Below are 17,178 nucleotides of genomic sequence, written 5' to 3'. Positions count from 1 at the left end.
AGCATTTAATTATATAAGCTATTTAAAGATCTGTTTTGATCTACAATATGGTTTTAACACAAAATAAATGGCCTACGCATCTCACTGCTAAAATTATACTCCATACATTTATCAGCCATCATGAACACAGTAGAATTAGACATTTGGACATCAGATTCTAAATACGCTTTTGTGAAGAGAAAAGCCGTATCAAAATTTAAAGGAAAAAACCCCAATACTAATAAGGAATACTAGATGACTCTTGGAAATTTAGGAAATGTCTTTTAGGAAGAAAAGGAACTGGACATTGGGCTCATTTCTCAGTCCCTGAGTTTGGAAGAGCAGTCCCCTCCTGGCCTCAGGGTGGTGGTGGTGGGGGGGTGACAGTATGTCATAAGGGGAAGAAGTGGGAAGAACATCTGACTTTGGAGCCAGAGAAACACCCAGCTCCAAATACTCCATGACCTTCTTTGGGAAGAAAAACACCATCTTTAAAATGACTCCAGTAAGTAGCCAGACAAAAATCACTCCCCACCTTAAAATGACCCACTCACTGGTCCCCATCACCATCAGGATCTGCTCCGTTTATATTTCTCATATCACCATTCACTACACAGACGTACACAACCACCCAGGCAGCATCTAGGTTTCCCATGAAGTTCTCAGACAATGCCACATTCCATCACGACCCCATGGGTTTCTGCAGAGGTTACTGCCTCTTCAGAATTCCTTTACTCTTCGTGGACCTACATGCCATCCTAGGCCTGCCTTCTAATTTGTTTATATTCCTAGTTGATACTCTAACTGACTGTATTTGGGGTACATGAGAAGCTGTGACAATAAGGATGTAAAGTAAGTTTTCTGTCTTTTGGATTTAATGACATTGGGGTTGGCGGTGAAGAAATCACCATTAGGGAAAACTCTCGTTGTTGGTTCAGCTGGAGGCTGGGAAAGCAGAGGATCTTTCCTAATCTTGAGGCTAAGCCTGGATACTAATTTTGTCTTCTGTGAAACAGATGACTTAAAAGTTGTCCTTGAGAAGGAAAACAACTCAATATACTAAAATTGGCACAAAACAAGTTCAGTGAGAATAACGATGGAAAGAGTTCATATATTTTAAACTTGTCTTAGTTATAAAAACCAAACTTTACCTCTTGAAATGATTCACCAGGACTCCAACCAGTTCTCCAATTCGACTCTCGTGGGTTGGCTGTTTGCTGAAGAGGCAGACAATGAGGTCTTTGTTGTCTTTGGTATGGAACACCACAAGCTGGTCCTTTCCATTGGAGACGCTCAGACCAGTCAACTGCAGAGAGACAAAGCGTGGAAAACTATTAGGATGGTTTTCAAAAAGAGGAGCTTAAAAATACACTTTGTAATGGTTTTAGTCAGTCACTCTGATGACATTAATCTTTATCAAGTTCCATGAAACACACAGATGGAAGGAAATAATGAGAACGAAAATGAATGAAACTGAAAACAGAAAAACAAGACAGTAAAATCAATGAAACAGAGAGCAGGTTCTTTCAAAAGACAAATAAATTTGCTACACCTCTAGTCTGAAAGAGTAAAAGAGAGAAGACCTAATTACCCATATCAGGAGTGGAAGAGGGGCTATTACTACAGACCACATAGACATTAAAAGGATAATAAAGGAATATTTTCAACAACTTTATACATAAATTCAACAACTTAGATGAAACCAAACAATTCCTTGAAAGCCACAAATTACCAAAACTCACCCAAAAAGTAATAGATAACCTGAATACTGCTCTATCAAAGAAATTAAATTTGTAGTTAAAAACTTTTCAAAAAAGAAAACTCCAGGCTCAGATAATTGCACTGGTAAATTCTACCAAACACACACACACACACACACACACACACACACACTTAATTGAAGTATAGTTGATTTACAATATTGTGTTAGTTTCTGGTACATAGCATAGGGATTCAGTTACATATATATATTCTTTTTCATTATAGGTTATTACCAAATATTTAAAAAAGAAATAGCACCAACTCTCCATATCTCTTCTAGAAAATAGAAGAGAATACTTTATAACTCATTTTACGAGCATTGTTCTGATACCAAAAACAGACAAAGGCAGTACAAGAAAAGAAAGCCACAAACCAATATCCAATATCCTTCATGAACATGGATGTATTCAGGATGGCCAACAATGTATCAGCAAATCCAATCCAAAAATATACAAAAACAATAATACATCAAGACCAAGGAGAGTTAATCTAAGAAATGCATAGCTAGTTTTGTATTAAAAAAAAAAGCAACCAATGTAATCCATCACAGCAATAGAATAAAAAAGAAAGCCACATGATCATATCAACTGATGCAGAAAAAGCATTTGACAAAATTCAGCATCCATTCATGATATAAATCTCTCAGCAAACCAGGATTAGAAGAGAATTCAACCTGATAAATAATATCTACAAAAACGCCACAGCTAACATCACACATAGTGGTGAGAGACTGAATGCTTCCCCCAAAGATCGAGAGCAGTGCAAGGACTTCTACTGTTACTGCTGCCGTGTAACCTCCTACTGGAAGCCCCAGCCAGTGCACTGAGGCAGGTGTAAGTAAATTAGAAAGTATACAGATCGAAAGGGACAAAACAAATGACTCTGTTTTCAGATTACATGATCGTCTATGTAGAAAGTCCCAAGGAATTTACAAAACAGCTCTCAGAACTAGTAAGTGGGTTTGGCAAGGTCACCGAAAAAACAAAGCGAACAGACAAAAATATATTGATTTCTATATACCAGCAATGAAAAACTGGAAACAGAAACCTGAAAACAAAACCATCTGCACCAGCTTCAAAACTAAAAATACTTAGATAAAAATCTAACAAAATATGTGCAGACCTGTAGGCTGAAAAGTACGAAATGCCAAAGAAAGAAATCAGATGAAAATGCCGATGAGAGAAACAAAAGAAATCTAAATAAATGAAGAGAAATAATGTGTTTGTGGATTGAGAAACTCAATATTGTTCAATATTGCCAATTTTTCCTCAATTGATCTATAGATTTAATGCAGTCCCAACAAAAATCCCAGAATTTTTTGTAGATATTAACAAGCCGATTCTAAAATGCATATGGAGAGGCACAGGAACTAGAAAAGCCAAACAATATGAAAAAAAGAACAAAGTTGGAAGACTCACAGTAGCTGATTTTTTTTTTTTTTACTATAAAGCTACAGTAATGAAGATAATATAATTATCAAAGGGATAAAAACACAGGTCAGTGGGAAAAGAACGGAGAGTCAGATACAGTCCCACAGAAACATGAACAACTGGTTTTTCGCAAAGATGCAAAGGCAGTTCAGTGGAAAAAGGGTAACTTGGACAGGACATTTGGATAACTCAGAACATTTGGACACCCACTTGCCAAAAGAAATAAACATGGACCTAAATCTCACACCTTATGAAAGATTAATTCATCATGGATTAGAGATCTAAATGTAAAAATGTAAAACTATAAAACATCAAGAAAACATAGGAGAAAGTCTCTGCAACCTTGGACTGGACAAAGATTTCTTAGAAATGACACCAAAAGCACAACCCATAAAAGAAAAAAAATGTTAAGTTAAATTTCATCAAATATAAAGCTTTTCGCTAAGAAAGATATTGGTAGGAGAACAAAAAGACTGCCCACAGACTGGGAGAAAATATTTGCAGAGCTCCATCTAATAAAGTACTTGTATCCAGAATATACACAGAACTCTTAAAATGCAAGTAAGAGAGCAAACAAGCCAATGTAGCATGGGCAAAAGATCTGAGGTCACTTCACCAAAGACCTATGGGTGGCAAATGAGCACAGAAAGATGCTCAACAGCCCTAGCCATTAGGGAAACGCAGACTCAGCCTACAAGATATCACCACAAACCTATCAGAATGGCCCAAATAAACAAGAAACAAAGAGGAAGAAGAACAACAAAAGTGACGACAACAAAAATGCTGGTGAGGCTGCAGAGGGACTGGAACGCTCCTCCATCGCTGGTGGGGATGATAATGGCACAATCACTGGGAAGCCAGTTTGGCAGTTACTCAAAAAGTTAAACACAGAATTACCACATGACCCACAAATCTCACTCCTAGGCATTTATTCTAGAGAAATAAAGACTTAATGTTCACACAAAAACTTACACAGGGATATGTACAGCAGCCCTATTCGTAAGTGTGCCAAACTGAAACCAACCAGAACATCCATCAACAGGTGAATAAACTGTGGTACAACGATACAATGGAATGCTATTTAGCAATAAAAAAGAATGAACTAATAATGCAAATTACTGATATGCAACTACATGGATTACTTTCAGAGGCATTATGCTGAGTGAAAGCAGCCAGTCTCAAAAGGTGACATATTGTATGACTCCATTTATACGATATCCTAGAATATAGATGTCAGCATTTGGGGTCGGGGGTCCTGGTTGGTATAAAGGAGTTTTTAGGGTTAATGGAATGACTCTGTATCTTCACTGTGGTGGTGGTTACAGTAATTTGTGCATGTATGAAGACCCACAGACTGGTATACCATCACCACCACCAAAAGACAATGTTATTTATTATATGCCAATTAAAAAAAAAATAGCTCCTTGGTTGCTTTGATCCCTAGAACTACTTTGGTCAATAAAGCAGGAGCCTGAGTGATTTCTCATTGTGGTTTGTTCTTCTATTGCAGAAAATACCAAAGTGCCACCTCCTGGCTGCCATCGGTGCTGTCAGTCAGTCCAAAGCATTGACAGGGTATCAACTGCGGGCAGCGCAGAGTGCTAGGCAGCTGGCAGTGGGGATGGAAGTACCAAAGATGCAGATGGCATAATCCCTGTTCCAGGGAAATTCATAATCCAGTTGAGCAGCAGAGACAAATATCAAACAACCGAACACTTTGAACACTTCTAACAGTTCATACATTTGGAAGACCGTTTAGTCCCAAGCTCGTATTTCACAGATAAGGAAATTGAGGCTAGGAAGTTAGCTGATTTGTAGGCCTTGAAACTGGAACTCAGGTCTGCAGACTGACCCAGGCCCATGTTTTTTCCATCATGGTAGGCTTTTCCGAATATCACATACAAATGAACATAAGCTGTAAAAATATGCACCCCTAAATGTCAAGTAAATAAATTTTCATTGAAGGTGTGTTCTTAGGTTGATTCTAAAGGATGCCTGGGTCAGAGCTCACTGGAGGGAAGGGAAAATATTCAAAGAACTGGAAGTCATTGCACAAGCCTGTGTAGATCTTGGGCTCTCCAAGGCCCTAGGTAAGAGGATGTATCAGTACTCCTGCCACTTAGATGTGCCCCATTCAGATAATTTTCTATGATTAAATTAAATATACCATTTTCATTAAAAAACATTTTATGTCTATGATGCTTCACTCTCATTTGATTATTTTATATGCAAAATCCAAAATTGAGTTTATTCACAGGAGAGCTTGATTAAAGCCTAATAAAATGAGACTTCTAACAGCAGTAACTCTGCTGGCATATCTCGGGAACATTAGTTGCAGGGGTTCTGGGAAAGGGAAGGATTCAGCAGTGAAAGCTGGAACCACCCGGACAGAGGAGCCCTTACTCGATGCCGTCGGGCCAGAGCACAGGCGCCGTGCCTGCTTCCGCAGCCACCTTCCTGCGGTGTGGGCGTCCCTTCCTGTTCTCCCCTGTTCTGCCCTGTCTGGGTGGCTTCACCCTGCGGAGCACCAAAATTCTTCATGCGTGCTCTCAGGCCTTCGGGTGTGGCCGGGTCTCAGCAGAAAAGAGGGAGGCAGCACCTACTTTCCTCTGCTGCACACATAATGAAAGGTTAAGTCCCTGTGTCACCAGGGCAGGACAAACAGCATCCAGGATGTCTGTTTTGTTCTGGGAGACAGAATGGCAGGTGGGGAAAAGCAGTGCAGTAAGGGACGGCTTGGGTGTGCATCTCAAATCCGTCATGTGAGCCTGAGTGAACCATTCCATTTCTTGGGGCATCTGTCTCCTTTTCTGCAAAATCAGGACCCTTACTAGATGCCTTGTCTCCCTCATGAGATGGTGGTAAGGATCAAATAGGAGCAACTCTCTCTGGGGTTTAAAAAGATAAATAAATAAAATCCGTCCGCCTTCCATGGTTTTTACACTCTAAGATGAGACAGGATTGGTGAAACCTGAAAACCTTCACAGAAGCACCACGCCAAGGGAAGGTATCGTAGGCAAATACATCATTAGGGAAGGGGGGTCATGTAGGGCAGGGGCCACACACAAATAAGTTCCTCAATAAAAGTGAACCTGCTTATCAAGACTTCCCCCTGCTAGTTGCCTTCTTATTTCTCTTAATCCGTGAGTGAGCTCTACGCTAAGATATATCTAAACCTTCCTCCTCTTTAGTTTTTAAAGATCTGAGTAGGGCAGATACAGTCTCGGATGGTAATCCCTCTCAATTCTCCCAGACCCTCCTCAGGAAGGAGGTTCACACAGTGAACACAACAAGACAAGTAACAAGGTCCGGCAGTCCTGAAGGAGGGGGCTGGTCTGAGGGGTCAGAGCAGATGGACTTAAGTGCAAGAAAGCAGAGAGAACTAGAAAAGGAAATCTCGAATTTGTACTCTCATTTATGAAATAAGTGCAAAACGGACCAGTATTAGGAAGAGAAATGACTCTGAAAAATAAACATGATAAATTAAAAACAACAGAAGCAGTGAGGAACAGAAGAGATACTACAGAAATGAAAGAAATGGTTGAAGAAAAAATTTTCAATGTCAAAAATATTTGAGTCTTCAGATCATAAGGAGTCTGGGGTACCAGCCCAATTTGCTTTCCAGGGAATCATACGGAAATGTAACCCAGAGAAAAGTTTTGAATTTAAGTGTTAGAGACTAAATATGTTAATAGATATTTTCTATCTTTTACTATTTTTATAAATAGCAGGGGAGAGAAGAATTAACTGGAAATTAAAGCATACGACCTTACTCACAACAAAATACTCCATACAACTTGATCCATCAGTCAGAGGATTTAAAAAACTCAGGTATAATCTACATGCAATAAATTTAACCGATTTTTAAGTGTTTCGGTGGATGACTTTTGACACTCAACTCAAGACACAGAATATTTCCATCACGCCAGAGTTTCCTCTGATTGTTCTTTTTAAGTCTTAGTTCTATATTTGTAAGTCAAATTGGCTTATTTAGCTTTTGAGAGCTTAAAACGATTAGCTCATTCCTTAAGACCTAGAAATCCAGAGGTCCACTGTGGTAAGAACAAATGCACAAAACACTGAATTTTCTCCTAACCTTTTCTCTGTTTTCATGAATTGTGCCATTAGGATTATGAAAATTTTACAAATAAAATCATTAATCTTTGAAGGTGACAAATCAGCCAGATGCTATAATGGTGACCTTAAAGGAACTATTTAAACTATTATAACAATAAAATATGGTTTATTCAAGTTACTTGAAATAGGTGGTTTGGAGTTTAAACCATTTTTGTTTGCCCATCTCTTCATCTTATAATAAGATTCCTTGTGACGGAATTTAACTTTATTTAGATTTCTCTTAATGGACAGATAATCCCTGGTTTCCAATCTCCAGTTCCAAATAATTCAAAATAAATTATGCTGAGGCTGTAAACCCACAGCTGTTGGATGAGACTCAGTCTCACGTTGTAGGACAAGAACCAACACCTAGAATACAGAGTTGCAAACCTGCATCCTTAGGTCTAACCTCGCATGAGCTCAGGGGTGGGGTTAACACTCCCCCAAAGTCCACTGTAACCACAGGTCATCTTGCCTGCTGTCTTTTTTGCTCCATATTCCTCTTTATTTCCCTGTCTGCATCTTTATGACTCTGCATATGTGTGCACAAGCTTTGCCACTGAAACTTGTGGGGCCTCAAAATAGGCCAGGAGCCCTCGAGTTCTTGTTACATTGAAAAGAATTAGTCTTATGAAACGGTGATCAACTCCTAGAAAACCACCAAGGGCTGACCAGGGAGGAGAACGCAGGCCTTGTCACAGTGCCTCCATCTAGTTTTCACTCTGGGGCCTCCTTGGTCCAGACGTACTCCCAGGAGGCAGCTACTCCGTGCCTTCCCGAGTGCGAGGGTCTCTTCTCTTCCGTGGTTAGTGCCGTCTACACACACCTCCGAGGGACTTCATTAACTTGGGGTTTCCCCCCTGATTAGGGATGTGCTTAACACACAAGAGCTGTCATAAAATCGTGCTGGTCACCTCACTTCTTCAGGTTTCGGGTTGTATGCTGATACATACTCTCGGCCTTTTGGATCTGCCACTCTCTTTCAGTTCTTTGGTTTGACTGCAGAGTTACAATATTTATGCTCTTCTGATCTCAATTAAGAAATTGATTCTGGCTGCTCAGCGATGGAGGACATTCTGTTCATCCTGTTTTCCATGCAGAGACGTGGAAGGCAGATGCTCTGACTTTTTGTAGGATGATGCCTGCTGGCTTCATCTCTTGCTTTGTCTCTCTGTCCTCTGTTCATCTGTCTCTCCTGACCTCCCTTCTTCTGTCCCTTTCCCTCTTTCCTTCTCCTTCTCTTCCTCTCTCTCCTTGGTCCAACCAGCTACAAATTAGGGATCTTAACTGTACAGATTCATCAGGGAAATAATGCACAGTTTGGGATAACTAAGAGTTTATCCCTCTATAAACAATCGTCATTTGGAAGCAAAGAAGTGCTTGTGCTCTGAGCCACTGTGTAGGAGGTCTGACCGTCCTGAGGCCGCTTTGTTGGGAGGAACTCGAGCCTCTCAGAGAGGTCAGGTGTTGATCCTCTGATCAGCAGTCCTGGTACGAGTCCTCCCAGCCTCAGTGCCAGACAAATGGGCGTGTGAGGGTCCCAGTGATCCCAACACTCAGCTGCTGAGGAACCCCTAGCCTGTGTGTCTTCCCAACCAAAGCCCTTCAGACTTTGGAGCAAAGGCGAACTGGCCCTGTTGGGCCGTTTCCAAATTCCTGACCCGTGGAATCCATGATCATAATACAATGGTCGTTTTTTTCACTCCACTAAATCTGGGGTGGTGTGGTACACAGCAATGGTTGACCAGAATAGAAGTTTGGCAGCAGCGAGGTGTCACTGTGACACATCCTAAAACAGCTGGCACTGGCCTTGGGAAGTGGGTGGAAGCCGGAAGAGCCCTGAGGAGCCTGCTGGTGGAATCATGACGGGCTTTAAGGAGGCGGGCACGCGGGCTTGAAGGAAAGCAAGAAAAGTATTATTTCAAATTTGAGGAAAGGAGACCCTTATTACGAAATGGCAGAAAATTTGGCAATGCTGTTGCCTGTGGGAAGGTAGTGAATGGAAGATGCAACTAACAAATTCAGTGATCTAGACGCGGATTTCTAGACAGGATCCTGAAAGTGCCATCTGGCTGCTTCTCGCTGTCTATGGAAAAAAGGGAGAAGAGGAGATGATTCTAATAAGAAGATGTTCAGCTTTCATGCAAAATTTAGAGGAAATATGAAGGAGCCTGCACTTGCTGGGTTTGAAAATAAAACTGAAGAAGTCCCAGCTTCTCCAGATGGCAGATGACTCTCAAATTGAGAAATGGATTCAGGGCAATGATCAGATCCAAAGTGGGAATGTGAAATCCCTTGCTAAAGCCTCAGAAAGACCTAAGGCAGTGCTACACAGAAACTTCCAGATAGATGAAAGGCTCTCCAAAGACCTTCAGGGCATGCCTTACAAATTTTCTCTTTTAAACAGTGGGACTCTTCAGAGTCTTAGCGCCTTGTCCCACAGCAGCTCACAAGGAGCCCAAGGTACAGGACAGTTTATTTGCAGAGATTTGTGGGTGTGCTTTTCATGGATTACAAATTGATGCACAGTAAATCCACTAAGACTTCAAAGGAATTGTATCAGGTTGGACTGAAAGGGACAGAAATGTTACAACATCTGCAGAGGTGTCTGGACCCCCAACCTTTGGTGGGCAGGAAGCTGGCTAAGAAGGCTACTTAGCTGCAAGCACAGGTGGCCTGTAACTGTCATGTGCCTCCCATTTCCCATCTCTGGGGACGGCGAGTGTCTACTGGGGTATCCCACCTCTGGGTCACCACTGTATGTTGGGTATGTGGGGCAGATAACTTGTCATTTTAAGGACCCGAGATTCACAGGTCTTCAGGTTGAAGGAATTCTGGCTGAGGAACTATACTTGGATGGACTTACACAATGAGATCCTGGACCTCAACTCTGAACCTGACGACCTACAAGGATGAGGCTTTGGGGCATCTTGGGAATGGGTGAGTGCATTCTGAATGTCAAGAGGAATGAAAATAATTTTTGACCACGGGGTAGACTGTGGAGGCTTTAAAATTTATTCCTAAGTCCTTTGACATTCTGCCCATTGAGAGATGGGGGTCTGTGTCCTCTCTCCTTGAATCTGGGCTGATCGTAGTACTTGCTTTTAGCCAATAAAATGCAACAGAGGTGATTGTGTGTGACTTCCGACGGTAGGTCATCAAAGGGGATGCAGCTTCTGCCTTGCTCCTTAGGATGTGCATGCTCTGGACAATAAGCCACCTCGTAAGAAGTCTGGCTACCCGGAGGCCACCATGTGTAAGGAAGCCCCCGAAGGGGCGCATAAAGCTCTCCAGTCCTCAGTCCCAGCCAGTCACGTCCCCCCAGCTCAGGGGGAGAGAATGAGCCTTCAGAGGATTCCAGCCCCCAGCCCTGAGTCACCGCCAACCTTCTAGCCTTCTCAGCTGAAGCCTCAGATACTGTACAGCAGAGACGAGCCACCTGCTCTGCCTTTTATGAATTCCTAATCTAAAGAAACCAGGACCACAATAAAGAGAAGGTGGTTGTAAGTTTGGGGCAGATAGTTATGTAGCAGTAGTGGCCAGAAAACAGAGAAATTTTAATTATGTAAACAGATCATGGAAAGAATGATACGTTCAGGATAAGAGGAGTCTATTCCTTTATAAACAAATACCACTTTCTTTCTTTCTTTTTTTTTTATTTTTGAGTAAAGGTAAATTTATTTAGAGAGATGCATAGAGTGTAGGCCACTTCAGAAGGCAAGAGAAAGGCCATGAGGTGCAGGGGATGGGTGCTCAGGTTAGAGCAGAAGTAGGTACACACTCTACAGACAGAGTGTGTGCCCCGAAGATGAGGGAGCATAAAGGGCGGCCCAAATATCACTTTCAATAACAGCAAAAATTGTAAAAAAAAAAAAAAAAAAATTTTATCACATTGTAAGAGCATCTAAGAACACACTATGTTTTAGAACTGTTTTCAGCTTCATGAAACATAATAAAGTTATTATTTTACTTTCAGAGTAAAATTCAGAGTTGTTATGGTGAACATTATTTAGCAAACATGCTTTGAAACAGATGTGTCTAAAAGCTACTGGTGTTCCTGTGACTATACCCCGGAACCACATGCTCCAAAAATCACACCAGGACGTGTAAAGCACATGACATCTTAATGGTGAAATAAAGCCTTTTATACAAAATACGGGTCATGAGCGGTAACAAGAAACTGTCTTAAAGCCAGTGTAATCGACTTTCGGCACCAGCGGCTAGTTATGAGCCTCGTATTACTGATCGATATTATTCAGGTCAATGAAAACAACCGTGATGAACGGACGAAAGGGCCAAGTTTACATTATTGATTGACAAGGCCTTTCAACTCTTGATTTTTACAGTTTGATAAAAGCAACTCAGCAAAACTCTTTCATAAATTTCCAAAAGCAATCCATCTAACTGCACCGAGTAAGTAACATCTCCACAGTCAACTTCAGTTTCTCCCAAAATGCTCCTAGTCCTGGAAGGGATTAAGGGCACCACCAAGAAAAAAAAATTTACTGCCTGGATAATGTTCTCATCACAAATGAACTTTGTACTTCATGACGTTAAATACAAATTCCTTTAGAGGGAGCTGCACAGGAGCTCAGGCCGGCCACAACCTCCTCTATTAACTTAAATGCACGAATCATTTCCCCCTTTGGTTGCAAGTACCCCGTTTGTGGCATGCAAATCTGGCTTTTTCATATTTAGATTAAATGAGTCAAATTCCTTACTGAAACAGTGGTTAGAACCTATCAGTTCATGGGTGTCAGCCAAATGGCCAATTGTTTTCTTTTTGCTAAAAGTCTCAGACAGGCCGGTTGGAGGTATCTCTGCTAGATTATCTGGCAGTTGGGAGTTCCTGGGTTTGTCTTGCAGCTTGAAATTCAGTAGTTCCAAGAAAAACTGAATTCTAGTTCCAAAAAAGACTGCTCTGAGGAGACAGCTCAAGAAGTCACTTCGACAAGCTTTTAATATCAAGCCATCCAGTGGAACCGAACTCAGCCTCCTCCTAGTCTTCCTGCACTCTCAGTTTTCATGTATTGCAACCATCAGCATGCCTGCCTGCCTGTGAGAGACTGACTCCCTTTTAATTACTGCCTCAGATTTATTGTTGTGGGCCTGGGGAGCGGATAATCAGATTCATCACAAGGGTGCATGAAGCAAGATAAATGGCCCAAGAGGGCACTCCTTTAGAAAGAGCATGCAAAATTTAGTGTGCAAACTCCATCACATCTGTTTTGAGTATTCAGGACTTGTGAAATTTCTCCACTTATATTCTGTTTATCCCCCATGGTTCATTCAGGCTGATGGCTGTCAACCCTGCTTGCATGTTACAGTCACGGGGGACACTCTGCTTTATCTGGTGTTGGATGGGGCGGGACATCTCCAGTTTTTGACGCCCCCTCCCTCCAAGTGATTCTAATCACACATGACCACTGATTCAGGCAAAACTGTTAGATAACTTCATCCTAGGTAGTCAAATTATTATTTTATAGAGCTAATTGTCTTATTAATTGAGTCAAGTTTTATATAATCCATTTTGAGTTTATTTTTTCTCCATTTAGAAATACCAACTTAATGAAGTTACTTTCCCTGTTTGTCTTTCAATTGAATTTTTTTTTTTAACCTTACAAATGAGCGATCCTCTCGATGCAGAGATCACTCACTCATAATTGTAGGTTTATTTTCCTTAACCTACGTTTGCCAACAAATTGAGTCCACACACACTAGTGGTGCTCCACTTTCGGGATGATGAGTGATTCTGATCACATCCTGGTCATTTTGGGTATTGTGTTATCAGACTCTGGGTCTAATTTAAATCCTCTATTTTAGGAGGCTTCTGCTAAAAATGAATCAATGCTCTACTGCTGGGTGGGAGTGGACATCCACGCCCTACTTGGACTCATTGACTCTGCTTGGTGGGGAGTAGGAAGGGCACGTTGGAGCCACCAGGAGCGGGTGGAAACCTAGGCTGCCCATCCAGCCTCCCCTGGAGGCCCTATGAGAGGGGAAGGGGCACCTCCTTTCCGCTTGGAAGGGGCAGAAGTCCAGGCTCCTCGTGGGGCCTTGGTTGAAGGAAATTTGCAGGCGGGTGAGGGAGGCCTGCAATCCTCCCTGGTGTTTTTCTCGAGAAGTGCGTTTATTGTCAAAAAGGTTTCTGTTTTCTTAGGCTGCCCATTTCCTGGTCCTCTGGCAAGAGAGAGCAAACATTTCTTGCCTGTGCCCATCGGCATTTCTGGGCAGGGGACTTCTCCTGCACACAGTTCGGGATGTACAGAGGCAAAAAGAAATCCCAGGGGGCTCACTGCCATGTCGTTTCTCAAGTCTTAAGGTCCCTAGCTAGTCCACTTTCTCGCCACCTTTCAGGGTCTTCTTAACATTTGTTTTATAATATAATGTCTAGCGTTTTTAGGTGGACTTAGTGAGATGGGGGGGGGGGCGGGGAGAAATGCATCTGTTCTGTCTTGCCCAGTACTGGAAGGTCCAGCTCTCTGTTCCAGATGATGCGTGCAGACAGGTTAGAAAACACAGCTTTCTCCTTAGGGAGTCTGCAACGCAGCTGGGGAGCCAGGAGGCACACATCGCACGAGGATGCAACATGGGCCTAGTGGGGAGAAGGGCTGCAGGCTCCCCTCTCTTTAAAATACTGACAATTCTCATATGCGAATGTCAAGCTTAAGCCTTTCTTGTAGCGCCTGATGGGGAAAGCTCCGACAAGGGTCCCTGGGGACCGCATACTGGACTCGACCAAAATGAAAGTCATTACCCTGCCTTAACTACTGTCCTTCTCGTTTCGGCCCTATTTCCATTAAGTGCCACCAGTCACGCCATGTCCCAGGCCCCAAGAGCATTTACTGCAGTGGTCTTTATTTCACCAGCCTCTTCCCAGGTCAGTCCATACTTTTTAACGCTGTCGGGGAAGGTCAGCTCCCTAAAAAACCAACCTCATCATGCCACTCCAAATCTGTCGCCCTGCGTTGCCAAAAACATTCATTCACACATCCCTTTAAGAATCTGAAAAAAAGCCACAGGTACACTGTACAGAAAAAAAAAGGAAAAAGAAAAAAAAAAAGCACAAGTGTTTGCATACACTTATGAAGCCTTGAAAGGCTTCCTTGTCTGGGAAACCATCTCCACTCCACTCCCTGCTCTCTCAGCAGTTCCCGCTGCTCTTTGTTTCAGGATTTAAGAAGCCGTACTGGGGTGGTTTCTGTATATGTCTGCCTCACCCACTGAACAGCTGGCAGCGGCTCTGTCTTGTTCACCTTTACCCCCAGGCCCCGGCCTAGTGCCACAGCAGGCAGCAGGTGATCACAACTCATGGAATGCGCGGAGGACAATGAGGGTAAAGGTGCAGGTGAGACCGGAGGGTTCTCTCTACTCAGGACGCTCTGACGGGTCCCCTGCGTTCCTCTCTATCAAAGCCACCAGCCCCAGCATGGCCTTAAAAGCCCCGTTCTCCTGGTCATTCCCCCTCGCCTCACCCGCTCTCATGGTTTCAGCTACCACACGTTCCCGGCTTCCAAATCTATGTCCCTGTTCTGAATTGTTCTCGAGACAGTTAACTGTCTATGGGGCCTCTCCGTTTTTCCTTCCCCAGGCTCCTTAAATGAGTGCAGGTAGGACTGAGTTCACGTTCACACTCTGCTACGACGTCGCTGCTTCCCCTGCGACATCTCCCATCTTGGTGAGTAACCAGCAGGCCCACCTTGTCCAGGGAAGAAGCCTGCTGGGGGTCTAGACCCTATTTTCTCAGTGCCTGCAGCCTCTTATTTTGACCACTTAAACAGCTCTTGAATCCAGCTCCCTTAACCCCTCTTAACCGTCCTGGCTTGAGTCCAAGCCCTTGTAACTTCTCCACAGGATCAGAGCCGCAGCCTCTCCACTGCCTTCCCCGTCACCAGTCTCGCCCCTCTGACTCATCCGTCCGCACCCATTTACTGAGCACCTGTGGTCTGGCAGTAACAGGCGCCCACAACCCCCCGTCTTGGCATCTGTGTTCTACCGGGGAGCTGGGGAGCGCACACAACTGTGTCTTGTGACAGAGGTGACATGTCTATGAGGAAGAACCAAGGAGCAGTATAAAGGCACAGAGAGGGAAGGATGGATCCTTCTGGACAATCCCTTGGAGGTTATTCTGGGCAGAGACCTGAATGGAGCGAGGGAGCCATGCGGTTATCTGGGAGAAGGAAGAAGGAAAAGCGAGAGGGAAGAAGGAACAGTGAGGACACCGAGGGTGGCCCTCTCCCCACCCCTCTGGTTTCTACAGGCACAGGACCGCCAGCCCACAGGGGGTTAAGAGCAGCTGATAATTACTGAGCGTTTTACTACGTGACCAGAACTAGGCTAAGGACATCACACGCGTGACTTCAGGTTAATTTACATGCATCTGCTTTCAGGCTTCAAGGCTCCACTGAGGGGGGCGCTGTCGTTACAACGGGGCGTAAATTCAACAACTACCCATATGCTTCCACGCATCTGAACACCTGTGCTAGTCAGACCCACTGGGATGTGGTTCTTCCTTTTGTCCTTTACCATTTACAGTGTGATGGTCTTGAAATGCAATGGGAGGTATTTTGTTTTACAACTCAACAAGCTTTGTGAAATGGGAAGGCGTGGAGGAGCAGGGAGCAAGGGTAGACATGGGAGGCGGCTTCCTAAGGAGCCAAGTGACTGTTCCAGGCCCAGAAGCCAAAGAAGTAATTTCGCAAAGTCAGGAGAGAGAATCCTGAACTTGCCCACTTCACTCACCCTGCGAGATCTGCCTCCATCCCTGGCACATCGTAAAGATGTCTGTATTTAGATAGGATTCCAGTGAAATAAAATCTGTTTCTTTACGTCAGTTATATCAGAAAATCAGACTCTCCCTGTAGTGTGCCAGAGCTTCATGATAATTCAGTGCAGAGAAAGTCTGCCCTGAACCTCAACCATTAATAAAGGAACAGGCCCATTTACTTAATACCTATGAGTTCAGGACCAACGTAGGTTGCCTCCCAGTGACGTGGGGAGGGCCAAGTGAGACGACGTACGGCGATGTCCATTAAGAGGGATGGAAGTCAGCAAATATAAAGTGATGATCTTACACTACTCTTGTTGGCGGAAAATCTTCCAATAAGACCATCTGCAAATGTGAAACCACAGTCCGTACCTTAAAGAAGATTTAATTTTTGATATGAATCACAGGATTATGAGGCTTTCTAGGAAACACACACTCTCTCTCTTCCCTGTGTGTCACTGTCCCCTATATACACATGCAATGTGCGTGCACACACACACACACACACACAGGGGAGAAAAATCTAATGGCAGAATTTAATTTGGGGGCAAGTCCAAATTTCAATATACATCTCCAAGAAACATATAGAACAACAAAAGCGAATAAATGTGGGGAACAGAAGAAGAGTTAGATCAGGGATCTCCTCCCTGGCTGCACACTAGGGAGCTTTAAAACACGCTGATGCCTATCCCCAGAGATTCCATGTTACCGGTCTGGGATGTGGCCAGGGTATCAGAATTCAAAAAAAAACTCCCTAAGCTATTCCAATGTGCAGTCAAGGCTGAGAACCCCTGAGATAGAAGCTACTAACATTTTTGATTTGGGCTTTAAAAGTGGAAACTAAATGAAATCAAATTCAAATCTCTGACGAATCAGGTTAGCAATGAAAGCATTTTTTTTCTGGCCTGAGATTGTAGTACCTTTTCCTACATGTTTCTTCTTGGAAGAGACAGGATTGCAATTAAGAGAGAAACAACTGTGTAAATGGAAGTACAATGTGGCAGCTGTCTTCAGAGATGCTGCCTTTTTTTTTCCCTCCCCAAAAGGAATAGAGCAAAAGGTTTTTTTTCCTTCTGTATCCTAGTGTCTTGCCCTAGAGAGCCCTTGACATGTGGAACATGGCTA

At 43.2% G+C, this 17,178-nt stretch overlaps 1 protein-coding gene across 2 annotated transcripts in view; it reads right to left on the bottom strand.

Annotated features, from left to right (window-relative positions):
* Nucleotides 1-17,178, bottom strand: part of MYO1D (myosin ID) — a 304,051-nt gene that overhangs the window by 82,856 nt on the left and 204,017 nt on the right. For both annotated transcript variants that reach the window (XM_010958323.3, XM_074343045.1), the window contains exon 21: nt 1,131-1,285. In XM_010958323.3, coding sequence (XP_010956625.1) covers nt 1,131-1,285 — 155 coding nt within the window. The remainder of the gene's footprint in view (nt 1-1,130; nt 1,286-17,178) is intronic.

This window comes from Camelus bactrianus, chromosome 16 (assembly GCF_048773025.1).
Source record: "Camelus bactrianus isolate YW-2024 breed Bactrian camel chromosome 16, ASM4877302v1, whole genome shotgun sequence".
In the NCBI taxonomy this organism is placed as follows: Eukaryota; Metazoa; Chordata; class Mammalia; order Artiodactyla; family Camelidae; genus Camelus; species Camelus bactrianus.
The sequence above is the reverse complement of the archived record's forward strand: the minus strand, read 5'-3'. Positions and strand labels throughout refer to the sequence as shown.